This window comes from Sturnira hondurensis, unplaced genomic scaffold (genome assembly GCF_014824575.4).
Source record: "Sturnira hondurensis isolate 20B ecotype Veracruz unplaced genomic scaffold, ASM1482457v3 Scaffold0001872, whole genome shotgun sequence".
Taxonomy (NCBI): Eukaryota; Metazoa; Chordata; class Mammalia; order Chiroptera; family Phyllostomidae; genus Sturnira; species Sturnira hondurensis.
In genome coordinates this window covers 29,596,171-29,619,727 of record NW_028074503.1, presented here as the reverse complement: position 1 = coordinate 29,619,727, position 23,557 = coordinate 29,596,171, and the positions used below count along the sequence as shown (strand labels likewise).

At 42.9% G+C, this 23,557-nt stretch overlaps 1 protein-coding gene and 1 long non-coding RNA gene across 3 annotated transcripts; one reads left to right on the top strand and one right to left on the bottom strand.

Moving 5' to 3' along the window:
• Positions 1-2,147: 2,147 nt before the first annotated feature.
• Positions 2,148-4,175, bottom strand: LOC118979037 (uncharacterized). Its single transcript, XR_005064833.1, has 2 exons — positions 3,834-4,175; positions 2,148-2,904 (listed from the first exon to the last, which is right to left on the bottom strand). It is a non-coding gene; the product is annotated as an uncharacterized LOC118979037 (long non-coding RNA).
• Positions 4,176-7,261: 3,086 nt separating this feature from the next.
• Positions 7,262-22,540, top strand: NARS1 (asparaginyl-tRNA synthetase 1). Of its 2 annotated transcripts, none has more exons than XM_037034898.1 (15): positions 7,262-7,396; positions 8,495-8,574; positions 10,654-10,719; positions 10,814-10,906; positions 10,993-11,082; positions 12,481-12,559; positions 13,620-13,690; positions 14,649-14,735; positions 16,244-16,465; positions 16,574-16,773; positions 17,191-17,326; positions 18,117-18,230; positions 20,498-20,629; positions 20,842-20,973; positions 21,465-22,540. In XM_037034898.1, the coding sequence occupies exons 1-15, from the start codon at positions 7,354-7,356 to the stop codon at positions 21,594-21,596; spliced, it is 1,677 nt and encodes a 558-aa protein (XP_036890793.1). In that variant the 5' UTR covers positions 7,262-7,353; the 3' UTR covers positions 21,597-22,540. The 2 variants fall into 2 exon arrangements, with proteins under 2 accessions (XP_036890793.1, XP_036890785.1); XM_037034890.1 differs by having other exon boundaries at positions 8,492-8,574.
• Positions 22,541-23,557: the final 1,017 nt, after the last annotated feature.

Sequence of the window (23,557 nt, the reverse complement as noted above, 5' to 3'; positions counted from 1 at the left end):
CTTCTGTTCATGGTTCTAGATTGAGAACACTGTGCTGTGTTAGGCCTTTCATAGGCAAACAGGCTTCGTCTGCCTTCAGGAAAGTCTGGGTAACATCTTAAGGTCATGTCTAAGACATGGAAGCGTCAACAGAATTTGAGAAAATGCTCCAGGTTGAAATATCTACATGGATTTGTCTCTGTGCTATGCAACCATCAACTAAGAAGACCTCAGTAGTAAGATGCACAAGAAGGAATCACTAAAAATGATGAGGAATGTGGCCTCAAACCCTGAATAAAATCCTAATACAGCTGTTTGTAATAAATGTAAGAGGTGAGGAAATTCTAACATGGAGAGAAATCCAAACCTTCCAACCAAGGATGGTGGTTGAAGACCTAGGATGTGCCTCCCAAGTTCAAGATACAGGTTATTCACTGTGGATAACCTGTTTAGGATCTCCAGTTGGAGAGAACACCAATGTCTCTTTTGGCCCCCAAAACTGTGAAACGACAGAGTTGCTCTGGAAGTGCTATCATAAGCCCTGGAATATATCCTTGTTTCGTTCCCTCCTGGGGATTAAAGATACTGGATCTGGCTTGTGAGACCAGCGCAGGAGGGTTCTTTAGCCTAGCATTTCTCATTAGAAGTCAATTCTCCCAGGTAATCAACCTTTAGAATAGAGGTTGATTTACTCACTGAGTCTTCATCTTGCAGTTTTATTCTAAAGTGGTTCTGCTGAGCCAAGGTGTGTAACAAATAAGCCAGTCTATGTAAATCCTATAGAAGGTTTCGGGTTACCATCAGCTTTGGGATTTCCACCTACCCTCAGCTTCCTTATTTAAATTTTGTGCGACCATCATAAAAATGTATGCGACCGAAGAGTTTAATAAATGTATCACTAAGGAATATTTCTAAAGGTAGACTTTTGGTTCAAGTTTCTAGAAAATTTGCGCAGAGATTTCACTGCACTTTGAATAAATGTGGACCAAGGAGAGCTCTTTTCAATTAACCAGGCTTGTCCAAGACTAGGATTTGTCTTAGGATTTTGTGGCTTGTGGTGAAAATACTCTCATGGCCTGTTCCAACAGCAAAACCCCTCATAAATCAAGAAATCAGCAGGCCCTCTGAGACTCCTAAGAGCCCCATCTCTTGTTAAACGGATGCAATGACTGTTCTTCAAACTAACTTATGGGAGTGCTTCCTCACTGCTCAGAGTACACAACTCCTCCACTGGACTGTCTTCGCCTTTCTCAAAGGCTACCTCAGATTCCACATTGTACCCGAATGAATGCAATGAAGAAATCTGCTCAGGCTGATGTTAATTGTGCTTTTCAAAAGTAATGACTTGTCAGGGTAATACAGCCTGGAGAGCATGTGGTAGGGTTGCAGTGGATTCTTAGGGCAAAAGAAGTCACAGAAGGTCGCCAGCTCCAGGGTGGAATTTTGGGTGTGTGTGTGTGTGTGCAAGTGTCCACCCTGGGTGGAGTGTAGAGATTAGACTGGGGAGCTGAGAAGAGCAGGACAGGAAGGATACTACTTGCATTGTACTAGAAGGAAGGGATGGACACTGAAGCGGGAAATTTTGAGGGTTCTATGGGAGGACTGTCAGAGAGCTTCTGTGTAATGGCATGATGGAAAAGACAGGTCACATGCTGAGAGCTGGAGCAGTGGAAAAGATCTGCAGAGTCTGCGACATTCTGACTCTGGCCAGAATTCTCCAGGGTGAAGGGGCGGGGTGAGGGTGGGGAATGGGGCAGGTGCAGCAGTAGCCATCAGCAGTTTGGCTGAAAGGTTTGATGCATGCAGGATCATGGAACAAAAGAACAACGAATAACTATCAGTAATTTTTGTTTGGTATTTAAGTAAAAATAAAAGACACATTTTTCATTTTTACCAAAAACTTTATTAAACAGCATATTCACTGTTTTGTTCCACTACCTTTTGCCATCTTTCAGGCAACGTCATTAGTCCATCTTCCCACAACTTTTTATCTTTTTGAGCAAAGAACTGTTCCAGATGCTTTCTGCAGTCTTCCAGGGAACTGACTTTTTTCCCATTAAGAGAATTTTGTGAAGACAAAAATAAATGGAAATCCAAAGGTGCAAGGTCTGGTGAATACCGCAGAGGAAAAACTTCCCGGCCAAGCTGTAATAGTTTTTGCCTGGTCATCAAAGAAACACTCGGTTGTGTTATCCTGATGGAAGATTATGTGTTTTCTGTTGACTAATTCCAGATGCTTTTCATCAAGTGTTGCTTTCAGGTGGTCTAATTAGGAGCAGTACTTGTTGGAATTAATCGTTTGGTTTTCTGGAAGGAGCTCATAACTAGGACTCCTTTCCAATCCTACCATGTATACAACATCAACTTCTTTGGATGAAGACGGCCTTTGGTGTGGTTAGTGGTAGTTCATCTCACTTGCACCACAATCTCTTCCGTTCCACACTATTGTAAAGTATCCACTTTTCATCGCTGTTTACAATTTGTTGTAAAAGCAGAATGTTTTTGTTGTTTACGTAGAGAATTGCATGCAGAAATATGGTCAAGAAGGGTTTTTTTCCCTTAACTTATTGTGGATCCCAAATATTGAAGTAGTTAACATAACCAAGCCGGTATAAATGATTTTCAACGCTTGATTTGGATATTTTGAATATGTTGGCTATCTTCCCATGGTATAATGTTTATTGATCTCAATTAATGTCTCAATTTGATCGCTATCAACTTCCCCTGGAGGATAGTCCAGTGAGAAATCTCCAGCACAAAACTTTGCAAACCACTTTTGACACATTCGATCAGTCACAGCACCTTCTCCATACACTGCACAGATCTTTCGGTGCGTTTCAGTTGCGCTTTTACCTTTCTTGAAATAATAAAGCATAATATGCCGAACATGTTGCTTATTTCTTTCCATCTTCAATATTAAAATGGCTACACAAAAATTCAACAATTTTGATAAGCTTTTTTAAATGCACGCTGATACGACAACTATCACAGTATAATCTAACAAAATTGTTTCAAATGAAGTCAAAGAGGGCCAAGTGCTATTAGAGCCAGCTTATGGGGAAACCTAACAAACTTTTTGGCCAACCCAATATACCCTACTTCAGAAAGTTCACTAGATGCCAAGCACATACTAGGCATTTTTGCATGCTTCATCTCACATCAACCTCACTCCAAAGAAAGATTATCATCATTTTACAGTAAAAAAAAAAAGTCTGTGGCTCAGAGAGCTTAAGGAACCCAACCAGGGTAACCAACGGAGTCCTGAGTCCTACAGTAATATACAGGTATACCTTGGAGGTATTGCTGGTTTTGTTGCAGAACACCACAATAAAGTGATTATCACAATAAAGCCAATCATAATCTTTCTTGCAGGTGGAGGATCTTGCCTTCAATTTCTAAAAACGCAACATGTGCAGAACCAATTGAAGCCAAGTGCAATAACACGAGGGACCTTAATTGCACAAGCCCCAATTGCACAAAATTATCATTATCCTCCCCCCTTAAAGGGTGGGCATCTAGCGGCACTTCTGCATCTCAATGTTGTTGGTTTAGAACGAGATTATAGAAAAAGTGCTTACAAGCAAGCAGTTCACAAACACAAACCCAGGAATCACTGGACGAAATTAACGAGTAAACCTAGGTGCTTAGAATGAACTTTACAACAGAAAATAAAAGTTAGACTTTCAGTAAATTAATAGTTACATCTTAACTATAAGTCTCAGTTTTCGTTTGCAGTGTCAAGCTGGTTTTAAAGCTTACTGAGATTTGGGGGCAGTTGGACGTATTCGCTAATTAAGCGAACATTAAGCTTCCCCGTCCCTGGGAACCCAGAAAGGAGCCCTCGAGGCACTTACAGTGACTGCTCCTTCTCTCTTCGTAGGCTGTTTTGAGAAGCAAATAACGGAGTGCTCGAGAAAGCTCTAAAGACGTCCGTAGATTCGCTCGAAGATGATGCCGGGAGAGCAGTAGTCTGGACACTAGCTTCACGGTTCACGTGTACGGGTACCGTGCAGCCCGAAAAGCACGGCTAGGTGAGGGAAACGCGGAAGTGGCTCAGAGATAACCAGGCAGCGGCAGCGTCAAGTACCCTGCCCTTGAGCTATGGTGGCCCGCGGGGGTCAATACGCTTTAGGACGGCGATTCGCATCTGGCTCTTGATGGAGTGGAAAAGGGTGTCAATAGGGAGAACAGGGCCACCCTTAGTGGGTGCGGTGGTAGACCGTTGAAGAGCACCGGAAGGGGGCACCCGGAAGCTGGCCAAAGTAGGAGGAGGAGACAGAAGAGCAATTCATTCGATTCATTCCATTTATTCCTTTATTCATGAACACCAATGAACTTCAATTTGTACTTGAAAGTGACTCTTTCAATGCTGCATTAAGGGAAGTTCCGCTTCTGGAGGGAGTTGGACTAGGAGACTAAGGGATAGTTCTCAATCTCTCGCTGGGTGCAAGGCTCTGTGCTAAATGCCAGGAAAGCGTATTACCTCCAATCTAGTGATGACTTGTGAGGGCCACCTACCAGACACAGTGAGCACGGGCCAGTGCAATGCGGGAGGTAGGCAGATAAGAAGAGAATGGCTCCGGGAAAGAGGAGGTGAAACCCGACCACTTTGGGTTTTTTACAGGGGTAGAGACTGAGGGTGGTGGGTGGAGGGAATGGTCTTCAGGAGCTATGGTCTTTAAAGAGTCCTGCCCTGGAGCTTCAGTGCAGGTCATAGGCATCTCTATTATTTCATGGAAATGAAATGCCTTGATACTTCTTTGAAACCAACAAACATACCAAAAATAATGATATGCATCCTATTATGGGGGAGACTGCACCCTACATGGGGGAGACTGCACCCTACATAGGCTCATGGTTGAAGGTATATATATATGGTACCCTCACTGAGTATTCCTATTAGAGCATTCAACTATTCTTTCAAGTAGCTGCTTCTGGGTATTGGGGCATGTATCAGTCTATTATTGCCACAATAAAGCGATGTTACAAAATGCTGCAAAATTCAGAGGCAACATAGCAATCACTTATTCTCACTCTTGCATCTAGGGGTCAGTTAACCTGTGCAGAGCTCCATTTGGCTTGGCTCCAACTGCAGATTCTTGCCTTCCTTGGACCAGTGTTTTTCTCCTGATGGCAGAAGCAAGAAAATAAGCTCAACTCTACAAGCACAGCTGAAATCTTCGCTTGCATCACATATACTACAGTCAAAGAAAATCCACACGGCCAAATCCTACATAAATGAAGCAGAGATGTATATCCTCCTCCAATGTAAGAAAGGGGAGCATGTGTGAATAAACAACCATGTAACAGAAAGAAAGGGACAGAAACACCAATGTGAGAGAGAAACATCAGTTGGTTACCTCTGGCATGCACCCCCATCAGGGACCAAACCCAGAACTCAGGCACATACCCACTGGGGACCTTTTGCTTTGAGGGACAACGTCCAAACCACTGGGCCACACCAGTCAGGGCCAGACCTCCATCTTGGCATCTTGCTTGCTCTGATGACACAAGCTGCCCTGTGGAGACTCCCACATAGCAGGGAATGGAGGGAGACTTCTGGCTCACAGCACACAAGGAACTGAATCCTGTCAACACCCATTTGAGTTAGCATGGAAAAGGATCTACCCCAGGTGAGACTTAAGAATCTTAAATTTCACTAACTGCAACCCCAGCTGACATCTTGATTGCAGCTTTTTGAGAGACTCTGAAGCCAGAACTTCCAGCGAAGTCACTCCCAAATTCCTGACACTCAGAAACTGCGTGAGGTAATAAATATTTCATTGTTTCAAGCACCTAAGGTTTGGGGTAATTTGTTCTGCAGCAATGGATAACTAATACATGGGCAAGCAAAAAAACATTCAGCAAGAAGGAAAAGGAAAATCTATGAAATGGGGTGAAATATTATTGAAGAAAAGTATTTGGTTCATATTCTCGATAGATACTGAACCTGTGTGTGCAGTTATTTTTAGACTTTCTTTCCTAAGAAAAATATGTTTTCCTTTGAGCCAAGGGCAAACTCGGGTATTCCACTAAGTTGGGAACAATGATGCTAGCTACCGTTTATTTAGTAGTCATTACCTGCAGGGTAGTGAATTCTTATCATCCTTCACAACTAGAAAAATTCAAGCTCAGACAGGTTAGGTCATTCATCCAAAGATAGGCAGTTATTAAAAGGCAGAACCAGAATTCCAACCAAGTGTGAAGCCCTAGTTCTTTCCACAACATTATTATGGCTTCCACATAGTGACCCTTATAATTTTAAATAAAAATATACCATAGTCCAAGCCATAAATACAGAGGGATGTTCATAAATTGAAGTTAGAAAGTTAAAGTACCATATTTCAAAACAGGAAATGCAAGTGAACTAGGACAACTCTTATCTGTGTTCCTCACTCTCCTCCCCCACCCCTCCTGCTTGCTACAGCTCAATACCTTTGATGACAATGAAATCGAAGGTCTCTATGAATTTGATTAGATTTAGTTTCAAATCCTAACTCCAAAAATCATCTCCCTCTTTCTTTCTTTCTGTCCCCTCCCCCGCCCCCTTTCTGTCTATACCACTGAGAGACCTGACCTTTGTCCCGGAGAGTCAGCAACCCCCCCAGGCAAAAGAAGACGCCCAGCCCACTGGGCCACACCAGTCAGGGCCTGACCTCCATCTTGGCATCTTGCTTGCTCTGGCTATTGGTCACAGGTCCAGATCTCTGGCAGACTAAAGATAACAGCTTGACCTAAGTTAGGTTTCACCTCTTGAGCAGTGAGGTGGAACAACCCCCTGGCTACCGGGGAAGAGGGACGCTGGAAAGGACCTCAGAGCTGTCTTTAAGACCTGAAGAAATGATTTATCACCCTTACTTCACCTCCAACCAATCAGCTCCCGAAATGACCCCAACCCCCCTAATTTCCTAGTGTCTTGTTACATCCCTCTGTAAGACTTGTAAACTGCAGCTGGCAGGAGTGTAGTTTTGAGCAGTAGCTTCCTGCCTCCCTATTGGCCAATTCAATATTAAACTGTTTTCTTTTTATACTGCAAACTCCTGCTGGAGCATTTCTTTGGCCCATAGGGAGGCAGAGACGGAAGAGAGCTGGTTGCTGCCCCAGGGGCTAATGGAGTCCTGAGTCAGTGGCCGCCTGTAGATCCGAGGAGGCGGGGCCCCCCACAGTGGACCGGAAGTTGCCTCTGCCCGGTCCAAAGATGGCGGCTGCAGCCGCACTCGCCCTTTGTCCCCTAACCTCCGATGACCAATGGCGCGGCGACGCTCCGGTGACTCATTGGGGCGACCTTTGCACGACGGGATCTGATGCAACGTTAGCGTCGAGGAAGCCGCCGCTGCATGCTGCGGTGACAGGGCGGCAGCGTTTTGGAAGGCGATGTCCTTGGAGGTGACAGAGGCAGCCGCGATCATGGTACTAGGTCAGTGAGTCTCTGGGACCCGGGTGTGTAGGTGGTGCGGGGCAGGAACCTCTTTCAGGCGGATCACCAGCATTTACTGATGGCCTGGCACAGAGCAGGCGCGCCACCACTCTGTAGACGCGAACGATCGGAGGGTCGGAGAGGCCTGGGCCCGCTGGGCTTCCCTTCCGTCTCCCTGGGCCCCGGGGGGGTGTGGCAGTCGGTCCCGGCCCAGACCGCTGCGGAAATCCCATGATTCAGCTGAGGCTGTCGGACGTGAGGGTAGCCCTCTGTAACTCTTCAAAGTGGTCGTCGGGAAAGGGCTTTAGAATTCTAATCCTCTTTCATACACCCTCATTTATGTTGAGATTTCCAGGCAGACTGTAGGGTGGGCTAGCGAAGGAAAGAGGAGACCTGGACTGATACCAGACTTAGTAGTTGTGAGGCCTTTTGCAGTTTGTTTCACTTCGGAGCCTTGGTTTCCTGTAAAGACGAGAGGGAACCGGTCTTTATTTGACATCTGTGCACTGGCACTGGGGTAGGCGATTTGTACGTGTGATTTTATTTCACCTTCAGTACAGCCCTTCAAGATGTGTATTTTCCCGATTTTATAGTCGAAGAAATAAGCTCGGAAAGGTTCCCAACATCCCAAGATTCTAGGCTGGCGTGGCCAACTTCAAAGTCTTTATTACTGGGGACTCGAATAGATGGAAGCAGTATCACAGATTTAAGCGATCAAAGTTTATTTGAAAAGCTGAATTTGCAACTGGTCTGCTTTCGTAAGATGAATTTCATTGAGATAGGGGGAAATAATTGTGATATAGTTTCCTTTGGACTGTGGCAATATTTTTGTCCCATTCGGGGTCCGAACCTGCAACCAAGGCACGTGCCCTGACCAGAATCGAACTGGCGATCTTTCCCTTTGCAGATGATGCCCAACTGACTGAACCACACCAGTCAGGGCAGGGCTGTGGCAGTTTTTTTGTTTTTGTTTTACTACAGTAAACCAGATGCTTGTTCTGTTCTCAGAGATACTGAGTGGATAAAGTAGTTGCAGTATGAAATGACTGATAATTATTAGCCAAATAAGTAACTTGTTCTCATTTTGTAAAACAGCAGAGCTATACGTCTCGGATCGAGAGGGAAATGATACTACAGGTGATGGAACCAAGGAGAAACCTTTTAAAACAGGTCTGAAGGTAGTGTCTCTTCTCATACAAAAATTACTTTCCATTTATTAATGACTTAGGTCGATTGTTATGTGACTTGTCAGTAATTTATTTCAAGCTCAAGGTTTTGAAGAGAGTTTTCAGAAAAGGGAAAGTAAGGATTATATTCAGGTATGTAGCTTTAAGAGAATGAGATCTGTATCTAAACATAGTTGAACATTTTTAAAGAGTGTCTTCTTTTCTTCCTTATTCAGCATTGCATCTTGGGATTTGTCTCTCCAGTGAGTCAGATGGCCAGTTTTTCAATTCTTGTCAAAATAAAAATCTGCTTCCCTCAGTTACGTTGAACTTACACCCAGGTTTCTTCCAAAATGACTCATAAGAGGCCTTTTGGTGAATTTACCAGTAGAATCCTGATGTGATCCTGAGCCTTGATACTCAAAAGACCTAAGTTGTATCAGCAAAACAAGAATGGACACATTTCTCAGAACACGTGCTCAGAACTCCTGAGTCTGGAGCTTGAAGCCAGATGCTAACTTATTGATGTATTCTTACTTATCAGGACCTAGAATCCTCACATGAGTTTAGCATACTCTGTCTGAGCAGACTTAAATGGAGAAAGCTAACCACAGAACAGAGAGGTTTTCAAGAGCATCAACTCAGAACATGAGTGTTAGGTCACTGATTGCCTCAGGTTAATGTGCGGGTCGGCAAGATATCCCTCCTAAAACAGCCATGGATTTGCCTGTTGGACTGAAATGTCTGCACCTGCGTGTAAGCAGTGGTTGAAGCTCCCTCCTTGCACAGCAAGCACTAGGAAGGCTCTGCCCTGACACTATTATCTGGGTGTCTGGGCCTGGCCAGTCCCCCTTTTGTTAGCTATATTACATTTACTTAGGTTATTATCAAGTGTCCCTGTCTTAGGAGCATTCTCTTCTTTTTCAGGTCATGCTGTAGTCATGCTTTGGCGTGCCATACATAGTTCTTACTTTTTAACTCTTAGTGGGAAATCTTTCTCTCATTTCTGGGTTGTTGGGGTGACTTGGGCCCCCCAAAATGACAACATTGTTTAGGTGAACATTGGCAGAATGCTGCTGCTAGCAAATGCCTACCATTGTGATTGGCAAGATAGCAGTTTGGCTCCTTCCATTCCAGTAATGTAGAAGGTCAGTAGAGAGTGTCAGGTATTAAGTGACTTCCTAATCATCTGCAAATATCCGTACGATGTCTAATTGTTAAAAAGATGAATTCTTAGATGTTTTTTGAAAGGTCCAGGTTTCCTCCTCCTCTGTACCAAGCACTGAGTTGGAACTCCTATTAAAACAAGAGGAAAAGTGCTTTTTAAGTTTGGAACTAGACCTTTAGAAAAGGTTACTTCCTGAAAGCTTCAGATCTTGCCATTGGAGAGAGTAATTACACACATTTCTTGGTTGGGAGAAATAACTTGGGAGACAATTTGAAGGAATATTTGAAACAGTTTATAAAACATCTTTTACATACTTTGAACTACCTGTTTTGTTTGGGGTTTTTTCCTTTTTTTTTTTTGCTTTTTAAAATTTAAGCAATACCAACTGCAAAATATTAAATGGCACAACACACGACGTGTCCCAGGGTTAGTGAACGGGGTGCTCTGCACACTGTAAGTTTTCATTTTAAATGAAACTAAGTCGTTTGTGTTCTTAGCCATTATTTTGTTGCTGGAGTTTCAGAATTGACTTACCTATTTCTTAGCAAGGATTAACCCTTTGGGTGTGATCTGTAATTGGCTTTTGCTATTAGCTGTCTCCTCTGTTGTCAGCACACATCCCGCTGGTCCCTATGTCACTTAAACTTCATTGTTTCTATTCTGCTTATGTTGGGAAACTGTACTATGTACTGAACTTGCTAGAATTTTGGCAAAAGGGTCAGAGGGCTAAGCAAAATGTTCTTAGTTCTCTAACCAGTCATTCTATCAATGCAGACTTTTGGCTCTTGGAGTCTTTGTGCGTTCTTCTTGGCTCCTGACTGTGCTCTGGGCAGTTGAGGTTGCCTCGTAATTAAGGTGTTATTCTGATCTCAGATATTGTACAATGTTAAGGGTATTTTCTTTTTCTCTCCCCTCCCCCCAAGGCTCTGATGACAGTGGGCAAAGAACCATTTCCAACCATTTACGTAGATTCGCAAAAAGAAAATGAGGTGAGCCAAGCACTTTATGTAGAGTTTTATTTTCTGAATAAACTTTCATCAGAACATGCAGGTCTGGAGAAATGAAATATGTTTTTCTCTCTAGCGATGGGATGTTATTTCTAAATCACAGATGAAGAACATTAGGAAAATGTGGCATAGGGAACAGATGAAGAGCGAATCCCGGGAAAAGAAAGAGGTGAGCAGTGAACTTGCAGCTGTGAACATTTGAAAAGTTAGAACACTCGAAACTGTGTTAACACACTGCTTTATCATTAAAATTAGGCAGAAGACAATTTGAGAAGAGAAAAGAACCTGGAAGAAGCAAAGAAGATTACCATCAAAAACAATCCCAGTCTTCCTGAGCCAAAATGTGTAAGTGTGACGGGTACTGTTACAGACACGTCACTCTGCTGTTTCTTTGTCCGTGGAACCTGTGCATGGTTTGTTCCTTTGTGTTGTTATCTATCTTTTCTTTCCCTTTACAAGGGAAGGAGAAATAATGTTTTAGAGTTTTGAGGCTGGTGGTTCTTTTGGAGAGGTTTTTTTTTTTGAGGTTTTATTTATATTTATTTATTTTTTATTTATTTATTTTTATAATTTCTAGGGGGTTTTTTGTTTTTTTTTAAGATTTTATTTATTTATTTATCTATCTTTAGAGGGGAAGGAGAGAGGGAGAGAAACATCAATGTATGGTTGCCTTTTGTGCATCCCCTGCTGGTAGTTAGCCTGCAAGGAACCGGTCTGCAACCCAGGCATGTGCCCTGACTGGGAATCGAACCGCGATCGTCTGGTTCGCAGGCCCGCGCTCAATCCACTGAGCTACGCCAGCCAGGACTCTATTTATATTTATTTTTAAGAGAGGGAAGGAAGGAAGGGAGAGAAACATCGATTGGTTGCCTCTCATGCGTGCCCCGACCAGGACCAAACCTGCAACCCAGGCATGTCCCCCTTCCAGAAATCAAACTGATGACCTTTTCCCTTTGCAGTTTGATGCCCAACCAGCTGAGCCACTCTGGTCAGGGCTGGGGTTCAGTTTCTTATAAAGTTTAGTAATTGTGTGATGAACGAATTCTGTCTTCGATGAAAAGCTGGCAGACCTGGAATCCTGCCTGGCTGTGCTGTGTGGTGTTGGTCCTCTTCCTCACCATGAAATAAAGCGGTGGCAGTTGATTTTTTAAATATTGATACATACAAAGGTTTTTGATTTTATGAAATTGTTTTTTTTCTCCATTCCTTGTAGAACAGAATGCTGGATGTTGCGTGGGCATGCTTAGATTTCAGATAGTTCTAGTTGCTGATGAAGTGTCCTGTTTCCCTGTTTCCTTAGGGATGAAGCTATTTTCCTGTCTGTATTCACCATCTCCCTTGCTCATCATCTCTCTCCTTCATCCCCCAAACAAAAACCTAGCCAGCCTTTGGTAACTTTAACCCCCCAGAGTGTCTGGAGGGACTGTGAGGTCAGGGAAAGGGCTCCGTGTGGACTCGGGTTGTTGCTATTGTGAATTCACTTACTCATTGATTTTCTATAGTGACGTCTGAAATTCTGGGTGATTCTCATTGTTGGTTTTGCAATAAGAGAAAGAAGACTCGGATTTTTTTTAATCAGTCAGTGTGACATTTTTGGTTCTGACCTGCAGTAGAGTAACTAATCTGCTGTTTTGCACCGTTTATGAATTTTTAACCCTTTACTATTATCCATCTAATAATAGAGAAAAAGTTGATATGTTGTTAAGTGACACAATTGGTCAAATGTTTATGTTAATTTGACAGGTGAAGATTCATGCATTAGAAGGGTATAGAGGCCAAAGAGTGAAGGTGTTTGGCTGGGTCCACAGGCTGCGTAGACAAGGTAAATGCATGGCTTTCCTTTTCTCTCTCTTATTTTGACACATCCCTGGTCTTAAATGAAGAGGAATGTAAAGACAATTACTTGGAGGCATTTTGATTTTTGGATGCTAGCTTTTTAAAGGAGATAGTGATTTAGAATCTAAATTTGTTCTTATTTAATGTGACTATGAAAAGTTTAAATATTATTTAAATGTTACTTAACTATAAGCAGTCACAGTGATCAGAAGGTATCCAATAAATATTTGTCTAATGGAACTTAATTACTTAATGAGAAGCAGGAAGTAGAGAGCCAAATCTGAAACTTACTTGTGGCAGTAGCGGTGACATTTATAATTAGTGGGGTGGCATTCTACTTCTCTCCGGGTCCCGAAATTTTGCTTTCTCTTTTTATTATCTTATCATGTGTGTCTTATTATAAATGGTTCTCAGATCCTGTGTAAAAAGAAGTGTGACGTAAATACAGAAAAGAATGATTCTGTACAATAGTGTTTCTTCATAGCCCCGCCCCCCACCAAGTGCACAGTCCCATTAGGCACTGCGCGGCTTCCGGGGCCGATGGGACATAACCCCGTGTCCCACGCTGCTTACTGGCTTGCTTTCCCATGATGATGTGGGTCATGAGAGTCACACTGAATTCAAAGGTACAACGAAGAAGGTAGAAGGCCTTCCAAATACTGAGTAGTGATGGAACCAGTGGACACTTCCGAGGAAGGGGACCACCAGGGATGTTTGAACTGTCAGTGTTAACCTCAGAGTTTCCTTTCCATAAATTATGAGAAAGTACTTGGGGTTTTTTTTTAGATTTTTTAAAGAAGATTTTACTTATTTAATTTTAGAGAGAGGGGAAAGAGAGGGAGAGAAACATCAGTGTGCTTGCTTCTCGTATGCCCCCTACTGGGGACCTGACCTGGACCACAACCCAGGCATGTGCCCTGACTGGGAATTGAACCAGCGACCTGTGGTTCCCAGGCTGGCACTCAACCCAGTGAGCCACACCAGCCATGGCAGTACTTTAAGTGTCTTGAGAGTAGTCTGGCTAAATTTCTCTTTCTCGCTTTCAGGAAAGAATTTAATGTTTCTGGTGTTGCGGGATGGTACAGGGTATCTTCAGTGTGTCTTGTCGGATGATTTGGTAAATATTTTCTCTTATTTGTGGCTAAAAATTAGATTTTTTTCCCAGTGCACCAGTAGGTCCATTTATTGTTAGTTTTGAGAATTTTAGGATATGTATACATATTTTAAACTGATATTATGGAAAATATTGATTTGTGGGGTGGGAAGCCCAGTTGTTTATGCTATGGAACTTCTCACAGTCTGGACTCGGTTGATTGCATCCTGAGGTATCAGAAACTGGAGGTTAGGTCTAATTAGACTTATTTGCGGGGAGGCACTGTTATTTCATGGGCAAAGCTGTGTTCTTCCAGTTGCATCATTGTGAAGCACATAATTTTTTCTTTTTAATGACTTGTGGGTTCAGGTATTTATAGCCAGGTCCCTGTATTATAAAGTTCTCCATTGCTTTTCTAATAATGATTTTAGTAAGTATTGATGATTGTATTAGCTTAGGTCAACTCTGTATTACTTTGTGACTGAATTTTAAAGAAAAACATTTAGATATTTTAAAGAGATGTGCTAGTGTCGTGTATGCCTATGTGACTATGTGGTGAATGTATTTACATCTATGTGTACATTTAGATGTAGATAAATCTTTTATAAAAATAGCTATTCTTTTTTTTTTTAAGATTTTACTTATTTATCTCTAGAGAGGAAGGGAAGGAAAGAAGGAGAGAAATATCAATGTATGGTTGCTTCTTGTGAGACCCCTACAGGGAACTAGCCTGCAACCCAGGCATGTGCCCTGACTGGGAATCGAACCGCAATCGTGTGGTTCGCAGGCCCTCGCTCAATCCACTGAGCTACACCAGCCAGGGCTTAAAAATAGCTATTCTTTATTCATGTTAAAAATTGATGGTCATCTTCTTATTTTACTAGTTTTGGACCAGATAACTTGTTTGTAAAGAATCTCCTTTGTTCTCTGTACCTTAGACTATTTCGATGTAAGTGTGAATTTGAACTTGATCTTTTTATAGTGCCAGTGTTACAATGGAGTAGTCCTGTCCACTGAGAGTAGTGTTGCGGTGTATGGAATGCTGAAACTTACCCCTAAGGGCAAGCAGGTGAGTGGGTTGAGTTTCCTGCTGGGTGAATAGATGTTTGTTTTCCAAAGTCTTTATTTGTACCTTTGGTATGTGGTATATAAGTACACGAGTATGATGCACTTGCTAAATTTAGTATGCTTTTTCCAGTGAAATCCTACAGTACAGCTCATAAGATGTAACAAACTCAGGGATTTCCAACTTCATAGAATTCCTGAATGTGTCCAGTTTGTTGTCTGCGTGTGAATAATTTTTCAGCTAAGTAGAAATAAAAACAATCTACCCAAGAAATTTTAGGCAAGAGCAGTAATCTAAATCTGAAAATTTCTGAATAGAATTGGAAAACCTCTTTTTAAAAAGTTAACTATAACTCTGGTGTTCAGGAAGCTGTTCGTGCCCCAGCCAACAGGCACATAACCTGTACCAGTTAGTCATTCATCAGTAATTACTGCTCAAATCACTACTGCTGTGGTTTGTGTTTGTGGGCTAGGAAAGAAAATGAACGTGCGGCGCACTGACCACCAGAGGGAGCCCCTGGCCTCTACCTGATAGACTAGAGATAGGATGGCAGGGAGTCCGCGTTCACAGAAAGGCAGCTGTGTTGTGAGAGAATCTAAGTGCCTGGATCTCCCTGGGAATTACTGTGATGGGAAAGGGAGCGCTTGTTGCTACGTCACTTCCTTCCGGTGTGTGGCACCAGGATAATTATACATCCCACGATTTGTGGCTTCTAAAATAAGTTGCTTTTAATGAACTTACCAGGGAGAATTTGAATGTTAACTCCACATCTATTCCAAAGAGAAACAGCTTTTAGTAAAATCTTTGCATTTAAGGAGTTTTTCAGTCTGAGTACTGTTATTTTAAATTATTGACAAAGCCTAGAAAGATATACCAAAATGTTAATATTTTAGTTTGTGCTTAAAAAAAAAACTTTGTTGTGTATTTATTCTGAAAGGACTATTAAATACATCAACATAGAGATTGAATGACTGGGTCTGTTGGGAGGGCAGGCAAATAATGACGAGGTTCCTAGAAATATCAGGTCACCAGCAATTTCTGTAGTGGAGTGAGAGCTCGAACTACTCACCACCGGACAGCCAGTAAAGTCAGAGGACAAGGAGTCGGGGTAGTAAGGAAAGCGGTTTTATTTGGAGAGTCCGCAAGCCAAGGAGACGGCGGACTAGCTTCCTGAAGAACCATCTTGAGAAAGTTACAGGATTCAGGCGTTTTTTTATGTTGCAGGAGGGGGGTTTGAAGTCAGGAGGTGATAAACAGTCGCCATATTTCGCAGTGGTGAGCAGGGCACCGTTTCGGTAGCTCCGAGGCTCGGGTCGGACTCTTTAATGATGGCACATCCAGGCGCAGGGCTCGGCAGGAGAGTCTGACCGACGTGTTATGGGACCGGGCCAGTTCAGCGAGGCAGAGTCAGAACGACTGGTTATCTGACGGTAAAATCTTCACTACACTAAATATTTTTGCTTTCTTTGTCCTTCCCTTTCATCCCCCCTCCCCTCTTTTGAAAAATGCAGGCTCCTGGGGGCCACGAGCTGAGCTGTGACTTCTGGGAGCTGATCGGGTTGGCCCCCGCGGGAGGAGCCGATAACCTGATCAACGAAGAGTCCGACGTCGACGTCCAGCTCAACAACAGACACATGATGATCCGGGGAGAAAACATGTCCAAAATCCTGCGCGCACGCTCCGTGGTCACCAGGTGCTTCAGAGACCACTTCTTCGACAGGGGCTACTGCGAGGTGAGCGTGGCTCGTACCCTCCTGGGGACAACGCTTCTGCCTTCCTTCCTCCCTCGTGGACAGGGGCGCCCCCAACTGGCCTTTCTTCACTCATTTTTGTTGGAACAGGTAACTCCTCCTACGTTGGTGCAGACACAAGTGGAAGGGGGCGCCACACTCTTCAAGCTTGACTATTTTGGGGAAGAGGCGTTTCTGACTCAGTCCTCTCAGTTGTACCTGGAGACCTGCATCCCAGCGCTGGGAGATGTTTTTTGTATCGCACAGTCGTACAGGGCAGAACAGTCCAGAACACGAAGGCACCTGGCTGAGTATGTGATGTCTCTTTATTTTTATTTTAAATAGCTCTTAAAGAAAATGTGTTTGGAAAAGCAATCTTTACGTAGGCAAAGGATGTGTCTGTAAATGTGTCAGTGTACTAAGAAGATATATGAAGGGCAGTTGGATAAATCAACTGAAATCATGTAAGAAGTTTTGCCTCTTAGGTCATGGCTAACTAAGGCCTTCCTTTTACTTTGTCTTGATTCTTTGTGTCTAAAGGAATAAATGAGAATTCACTATTTGAAGGGGAAAGGTGGGTGTGTGGTCTAAAACTCACTGGTACATTTGGGGGCGGTTAGCAAGGATGGAATTTTACCTTTCTGGACGTTTCCCAGTGTTAAAGTCCTCACTCAAGAGAAATTTAGTCGATGTGAAGAGTGGCTCTGAGCTCGTGTCTCGTTCTTCAGATACACTCACGTGGAGGCCGAGTGCCCTTTCCTGACTTTTGAGGACCTCCTGAACCGGCTGGAAGACTTGGTTTGCGACGTGGTAGATAGAGTCTTGAAATCGCCTGTGGCCAGCATAGTGTATGAGCTCAACCCGGTAGGTCCGGTGTTTTATGGAAATGGAAAATTATGATTCCTTTTTGGGAGGCGATGATGTTTTCAGCCTCAGATGTTTTACAGGTTAAGCAGGTTGGTGAGCTTTGAAATAAGTGGCTAATAATTGTCATTCTCCAACTGCTTCAAAAGCAAACATATGCAGACAGTTTCAGACAGACACATACTTACACGGTGGGAGAGAGAAGGTCGTCAGTGGCTCTGTTTTCATTAGGGACACATTAAGTGGACTGCATAGTGAGCGATACAGAGGGTGCTCAGTGACTGTTGCATTTCAGTAAAAGCAGGGTAGCTTTGAAAATAGCAATCTGTACTTTCACACCAGTGGGTTCAGGGCATAATGAGTTTGCTGGAGTTAGTTCAGACAGCCATGTATCACCACGGAGATTTGCAGTTAGGTGACCATGGTAGTCAGGGCCCTTCATCTCTCCCTCAAATCCCTGCCCAGCAGAATGTCTGAAACCTCTTCTATCTAAAACATTGTGACATTCCTTCTAGGGGTAGGAAGAGTGAAAGTATTTAAAAGTGAAATGCTTTTAAATTGAAAGTGATAGTATTTAAAAATAAAGGATTTTTCTACTCATGTATTTTTTTTAAAAATTGCCAATAATTTCATAACATTTTAACTTAGGAGGAAGTTAGGAATGTCCACATTGATTTTTAGCCTGAAATAATATTTTACAATAACACTAAGTAGTTCTCCTTAAAGTAGGGATTTTAGTGTTAACAGTTTCTTTCTATACACTTTCTATGCATTTTTCCTTCTACTGCAGAACTTCAAGCCCCCCAAACGGCCTTTCAAACGGATGAACTATTCAGATGCTATTGTGTGGCTGAAAGAACACAATATAAAGAAAGAAGATGGAACTTTCTATGAATTTGGAGAGGTGTGTATGCCCTTCTAATCATTGTTTCAAAGATGGCTGACGTGGAATGCTCCTGCTGTTTAATTCACCCGTGGTGCAGAGGCATCTGCTTGCCATCAGGCAAATGACAACCGAGCCTTCTCCCTGGGGCTGGCCCAGGATTCACGGACTGAGTCGTAGGGGAAGCCTCAGAACAGCGCCTCTCCGTAGTCTTCAGTGACTGTTAGTAAGTTTTTGGCCATCATACCTCACCTGTGCCTCTTCCATGGTAAGTCCTAAACTCAGGCGGTAATTCTCTAGGCTATCAGGCTGCTTCAAAAGTTGTGAACTGTAAAATTACATGCAAAGGTTGGTGTGTTAGTTTTGTTTTGTTTGGAGAAAGTAGCTGGCTTTTTCAAAAAGGATTCTTCCCCCAAAAGAGTGAATCAAAATTCCTTTGTGTGGAGGGGATTCAAAGAAGAAAATAGCCATTGGTTAGACCTTGGCCAGGTAGCTCAGTTGGTTAGAGCATTGTCCCGGTATGCCAGGGTTACAGGTTCGATCCCCAGTCAGGGTACACACAATAAATAACCGATGAATGCATAAGGAAGCGGAAAACAAGTCAATGTTTTTCTCTCTCTCAAAATCACTAAATTTTTTTAAAGAAAAGAGTCATTGGTTAAAATGCAAAACCAAGAGAGACCTTGATGGGGAAGGTGGCCTAGTACCCCAGATAAACTGAGCTTGTATCTGTTCAGCCTGAGACCTTGGTGTATTGGGATGACGTTCAAACCGAGGAGCTCCCTGGCCAGGGCAGGAGGGTGGGCTGGTGTAGTTCTTTGGCCCTCTCCTAAGCCTTCTTTCCCGTGCACTTAACCATCCTTTACATATGCAAATCCAACTCTTCTACCAATGAGATGTAACTACTGCTAACTAGACTTTTGCTTTGTTTTTAGAAGGAATTTATAGAGAGGACAGACAGTAGACTTGACCTACGTAAATTACTCTTACTGCTTCATGAATTCAGTTGATGAGGTATCATAGGGTTTTGTACTGAAAACTTGAGAACTGTTAGTACCTGCTCCTTAGCACTGTGTGGTGATTGAGTGGAAAGAACACAAGCTTTGGAGTACAAAGCGTAGCTCCCAGAGGTGGGCTTAGCTCCCACCTCCGTCCTTAATGCCGTGTAACTGAAGGCCAGTGGCCCTGCTCTCTGGTTCCTTCTCTCTGCCTTGGCGCTAACTTCCACTTTGCAAAGTTGTGGGGACTCAATGAGTAAAATGCCTGGCAGGGTGCCTGGAAGCCCTCAGAGCAGGTCAGCCCTTATTCCACAGCCATTCACGTGAGGGCGCTACAGTAGCCCTATAGCTCTGTGGTCTTCAGACTTTTGGGCATGTGCAATAAGACCCCTTTCCCCCGTTAACCCTTTTGCAGAACTTCAGAATGTAAAGTAAATCAAAGCTGAGAGATGAGAGGTCCCCACTCACCCTCAGCTCCTCCCGGTACTTAGAGGGCGTCAGGTTCCAGGGAGGGGGGCTTGGAAACAGCGGGGCCAGGCGATTGCTAAGCCCCATTTCAGTTCCTACACTAAACAAATCAGTGAGTCTAGTCCAGTTCTTTCATCTGCTCTTACTGGGACAGTTTCTCATTTTCACAGGAATTTATGTGTGGTTTTCTGAAGGATGTTTTGAGAGAAATAGATTCATCATCATCTAACAGTTCTTGGCTACCTATTCCAGGTGTGGTTACACTTAAAATTTGACATTGGTTATTTGTCTTATGATGGTGTCTTACTACCACTGAAGGCATTTAGATTTATTATAATAGGAAAGAAGTGCCGATAGCAGGAGAGTTTAAAGATTGTTGTTATGAATAACATACGAGATCAATGATGTTGTGGAGAGTTCACTGATTAGCTTATGCCTTACGGGACTAAGTGGGCCGTGTTTGCTTCCGAGCTGGATAAAACTGGCTGCCGAAAAAATAACTGAGCAGTATCTAGTCACAGTAATAATGACGTGGGTAATTTTTTTGGTTTTGGCGTTTTCTATTCCTCAAGTACCATGGCACGTGAGGTATGTTGTGGAAGGAGGCAGATCTTCTTACAGTTCATTTAATAACTATGAGTTTTTTAATACATGTGTGTGTGTTTGAAAGAAGCATCCCTTCCACCACGTGTGGGTTCTGGTGGGTGTGCGCTCTCTCCTGTGCTGCGTGAGGAAGATGAAGGGCAGCTACGGGTGGAGGAGCTGCTTCTGTCTTGTTGCCGTTTGAGCTGTAAATGTTAACGAAGTCCCGTTTAACCTCAGGATATCCCAGAAGCTCCTGAGAGACTGATGACGGACACCATTAATGAGCCTATCTTGCTGTGTCGATTTCCCGTGGAGATCAAGTCCTTCTACATGCAGCGATGTCCCGAGGACTCCCGCCTCACCGAATCTGTCAGTCGTGATTTAATAGTACTGAGGGGTTTTTGTCCTCTGATAGGGTTTAACATTCCTGGCTAAACCACAGAATTTGAATAGTATCATCGTTTTGCATGATCATAGTACTCCTGCTACAGGGGCTCTATTGGGATTTCAGTTTAGGCGCTGGAGCAGTGCCCTGACTGATAGCCTGGCCGTAACTGCATTTGCTTTTCTTGTTTCTGAAGGTCGACGTGCTGATGCCCAATGTCGGTGAGATTGTGGGGGGCTCGATGCGTATCTGGGACAGTGAAGAAATGCTGGCGGGTTATAAAAGGGAGGGAATTGACCCCACTCCCTACTACTGGTACACAGACCAGGTAAAAACATGCATTTGTTTCATTGTTAGGGTTTTGTAGAAAGCAAAATTTAAAAGGAGATGATGCAGGGTGGGACTTTGACACTTAAAAGAGCTGTATTCAGTTTCACGGTTATAATAGTGTCTTGGGAATATTGCTCATTTTGGTTTTGGCTAACAATATGTTAACTTCATTTGAAACACTATTTAACTGCTGGCCTCACTCATTGCTACTCAGTTTTTAAACATTTGTCATCAGATCTAACCAATATCTAATGCTATCTTTCATTTGCCTCTTCTAATCAGGGACATTGACTTAAGAGTTTGAAATCTCCCCTTACCAAGGTGGCACTTAATCCCTGGTTTATTTTTCATATCAAGTTGTTTCTTCACACGTGTGTAAATCAAATGTTGACTTCTAAATTATGATAAGCTAACTCATTTTGCAGTAGAAAATTTTAAGTATTTTAGAAAAGATTGTGAACTAAACACAGTCCTCTCTTATTTAAACAGAGGAAATACGGCACCTGTCCTCACGGAGGGTATGGCTTGGGCTTGGAACGATTCCTCACCTGGATTCTGAATAGGTATCACATCCGAGACGTGTGCTTGTACCCTCGCTTCGTCCAGCGCTGCAAGCCGTAACCGATCCCTCCCGACGCGCTAGGGCGAGAACACGGTTCGGGAGAGCAGCAGACTGCCTCGTTACCAAGAACAAAAAGCCAGGATCTCCCCTTGCCAGCCCATGGGGCCAAATCTGGTTCCGTTTTCTCTTTTTGTTTTCTGTTCCTGCTGCCACAAAAAGCAGTCCAAACACTGGAACATAAAGTGACACTGCAGTTGTCGTTTTAAGAAAAAATACCCATTACAGAAATTTGGGAGAAACACATGGCATGTAGCTGCTGTTATGAACGCATTTCAGCGTTTTATAGAATTACAGGTCATAATCTTTGTACCATATATACCATATATATATATACAATTAAACAGTTTTTAATTATGGTCTAACACATTCCAGTTACTTGAACTCTGTCCTTTTAAGTTTAACTGAAATTCTTTAATTGGCATTTTATTGTATCAATGGGTTAAACATCTTGGGAAGATGGACGCAATGGTGTAAAAGTTTGCTAGTATATTAGAACAGTATAATTCAACAGTAGAAACTGGAATCAAATCAATAGTCTCTTGCATCAATTATTAATCTTTTCTAAATCTGTATAGCTGCTTATAATTCTGAGGCATACAAATTGATACAGAAGAATTTGTAATGTGAAGAGCAAAATTTTTCTTCAGTACTTCAGTGAACAGCATCCTTCCTAGCGTTAATTTAAGCTAAAGGCAGACTGACCTTCCTTCTTTTCTGGTAGTTCCAAAGTAATTAAGAATAAATATGTTCCAAAGAACTTCTTAATGACAACTGTAAGTGACAGTCACCCCACCGTGACCTCCAAATCCATACATCCTTATTCACTCTCAGTGGACTTATTGAATGGCTTCATTTCAGAGCTGGTTAATATCCCCCCAAATGCATGTCATGTGTTCTCAGGCTGTATTCCCAACAATCAATAAATGGACACACGAGAAAACTCTTGCTGGCTTAAGTTTTTTAAAGCTGAACATCTCTTTTTCACATTAGTTCATGTGTTCACATTTTTTAGCTTTATTTTTCATTATGTATGTAATTTTTATGACTGAAATTAGATATTAAATTTAGTAGGTATTACTAACATTACATGGTAATGGAAAAGAATGACTTTTAATAATCAGATGTAGGTCCACCCTGGCCCATGTGGCTTGGTTGGAGCGTCGCCTGGTAGCTGAAGGGTTGTGGGTTTGATTCCTGGTCAGGGCACATACCTAGGTCGAGAGTTCAATCCCCAGATCAGGTGCATATGATCCTGCATATACAGGAGGCAACGAACTGGTGCTTCTCTCTTACATCAGTGTTTCTGCCTCTCTGCGACAGCAGTGATGAAATGTCCTCGGATGAGGATAAAAAATAATAAAAACTAGATATGGGTCCTAGCCACATCTTTTTGTAATTTTTTGGTGTTATTTTTAACACATTATATTCTGTTTTGCAGTTAAGCAAAATGACAGATGGAAGTGGGGCATTTGTCATATTTTTGGCCTGTGTCATTAAATAAAAAGTAAGAATGTAAATAAGCTCTAATTGGATTTGGGTAGGCAATCCATTTGATCAGAATTTAGGTGAAGGCGTTAAATTCAATTATACTAAATTTTAATTATGGAAATCATTTGAGAGTTTTAAATACTGAGGGAGAGCATGGGATTCAGTGGGGTCAGGGAGTCAAGGTCATGGTGACATCGGGCCAAGAACCCATGCCTGCCGAGCAGCAGAACTCACACAGGTGGGTGTTTATTCCCTTCACTGAGTGGTGGTGGAGATCGGGTGTCACACCCTTTCCCCCGTCCCTGCTGAGTGTCCAGCACACCCAGCGCTGGTTCTGGGTCCCTGCCCTTAGGGCACCGCCCTCTCGCTGGACTGTTACTCCTCAACTCTCGCCTCCCTGAACGCTGTTCCTGCTGTGGCCCTCGAAGCCGATGCTCACACCCAGACCCCCTGCATCTGGGGTGCTTGTGCA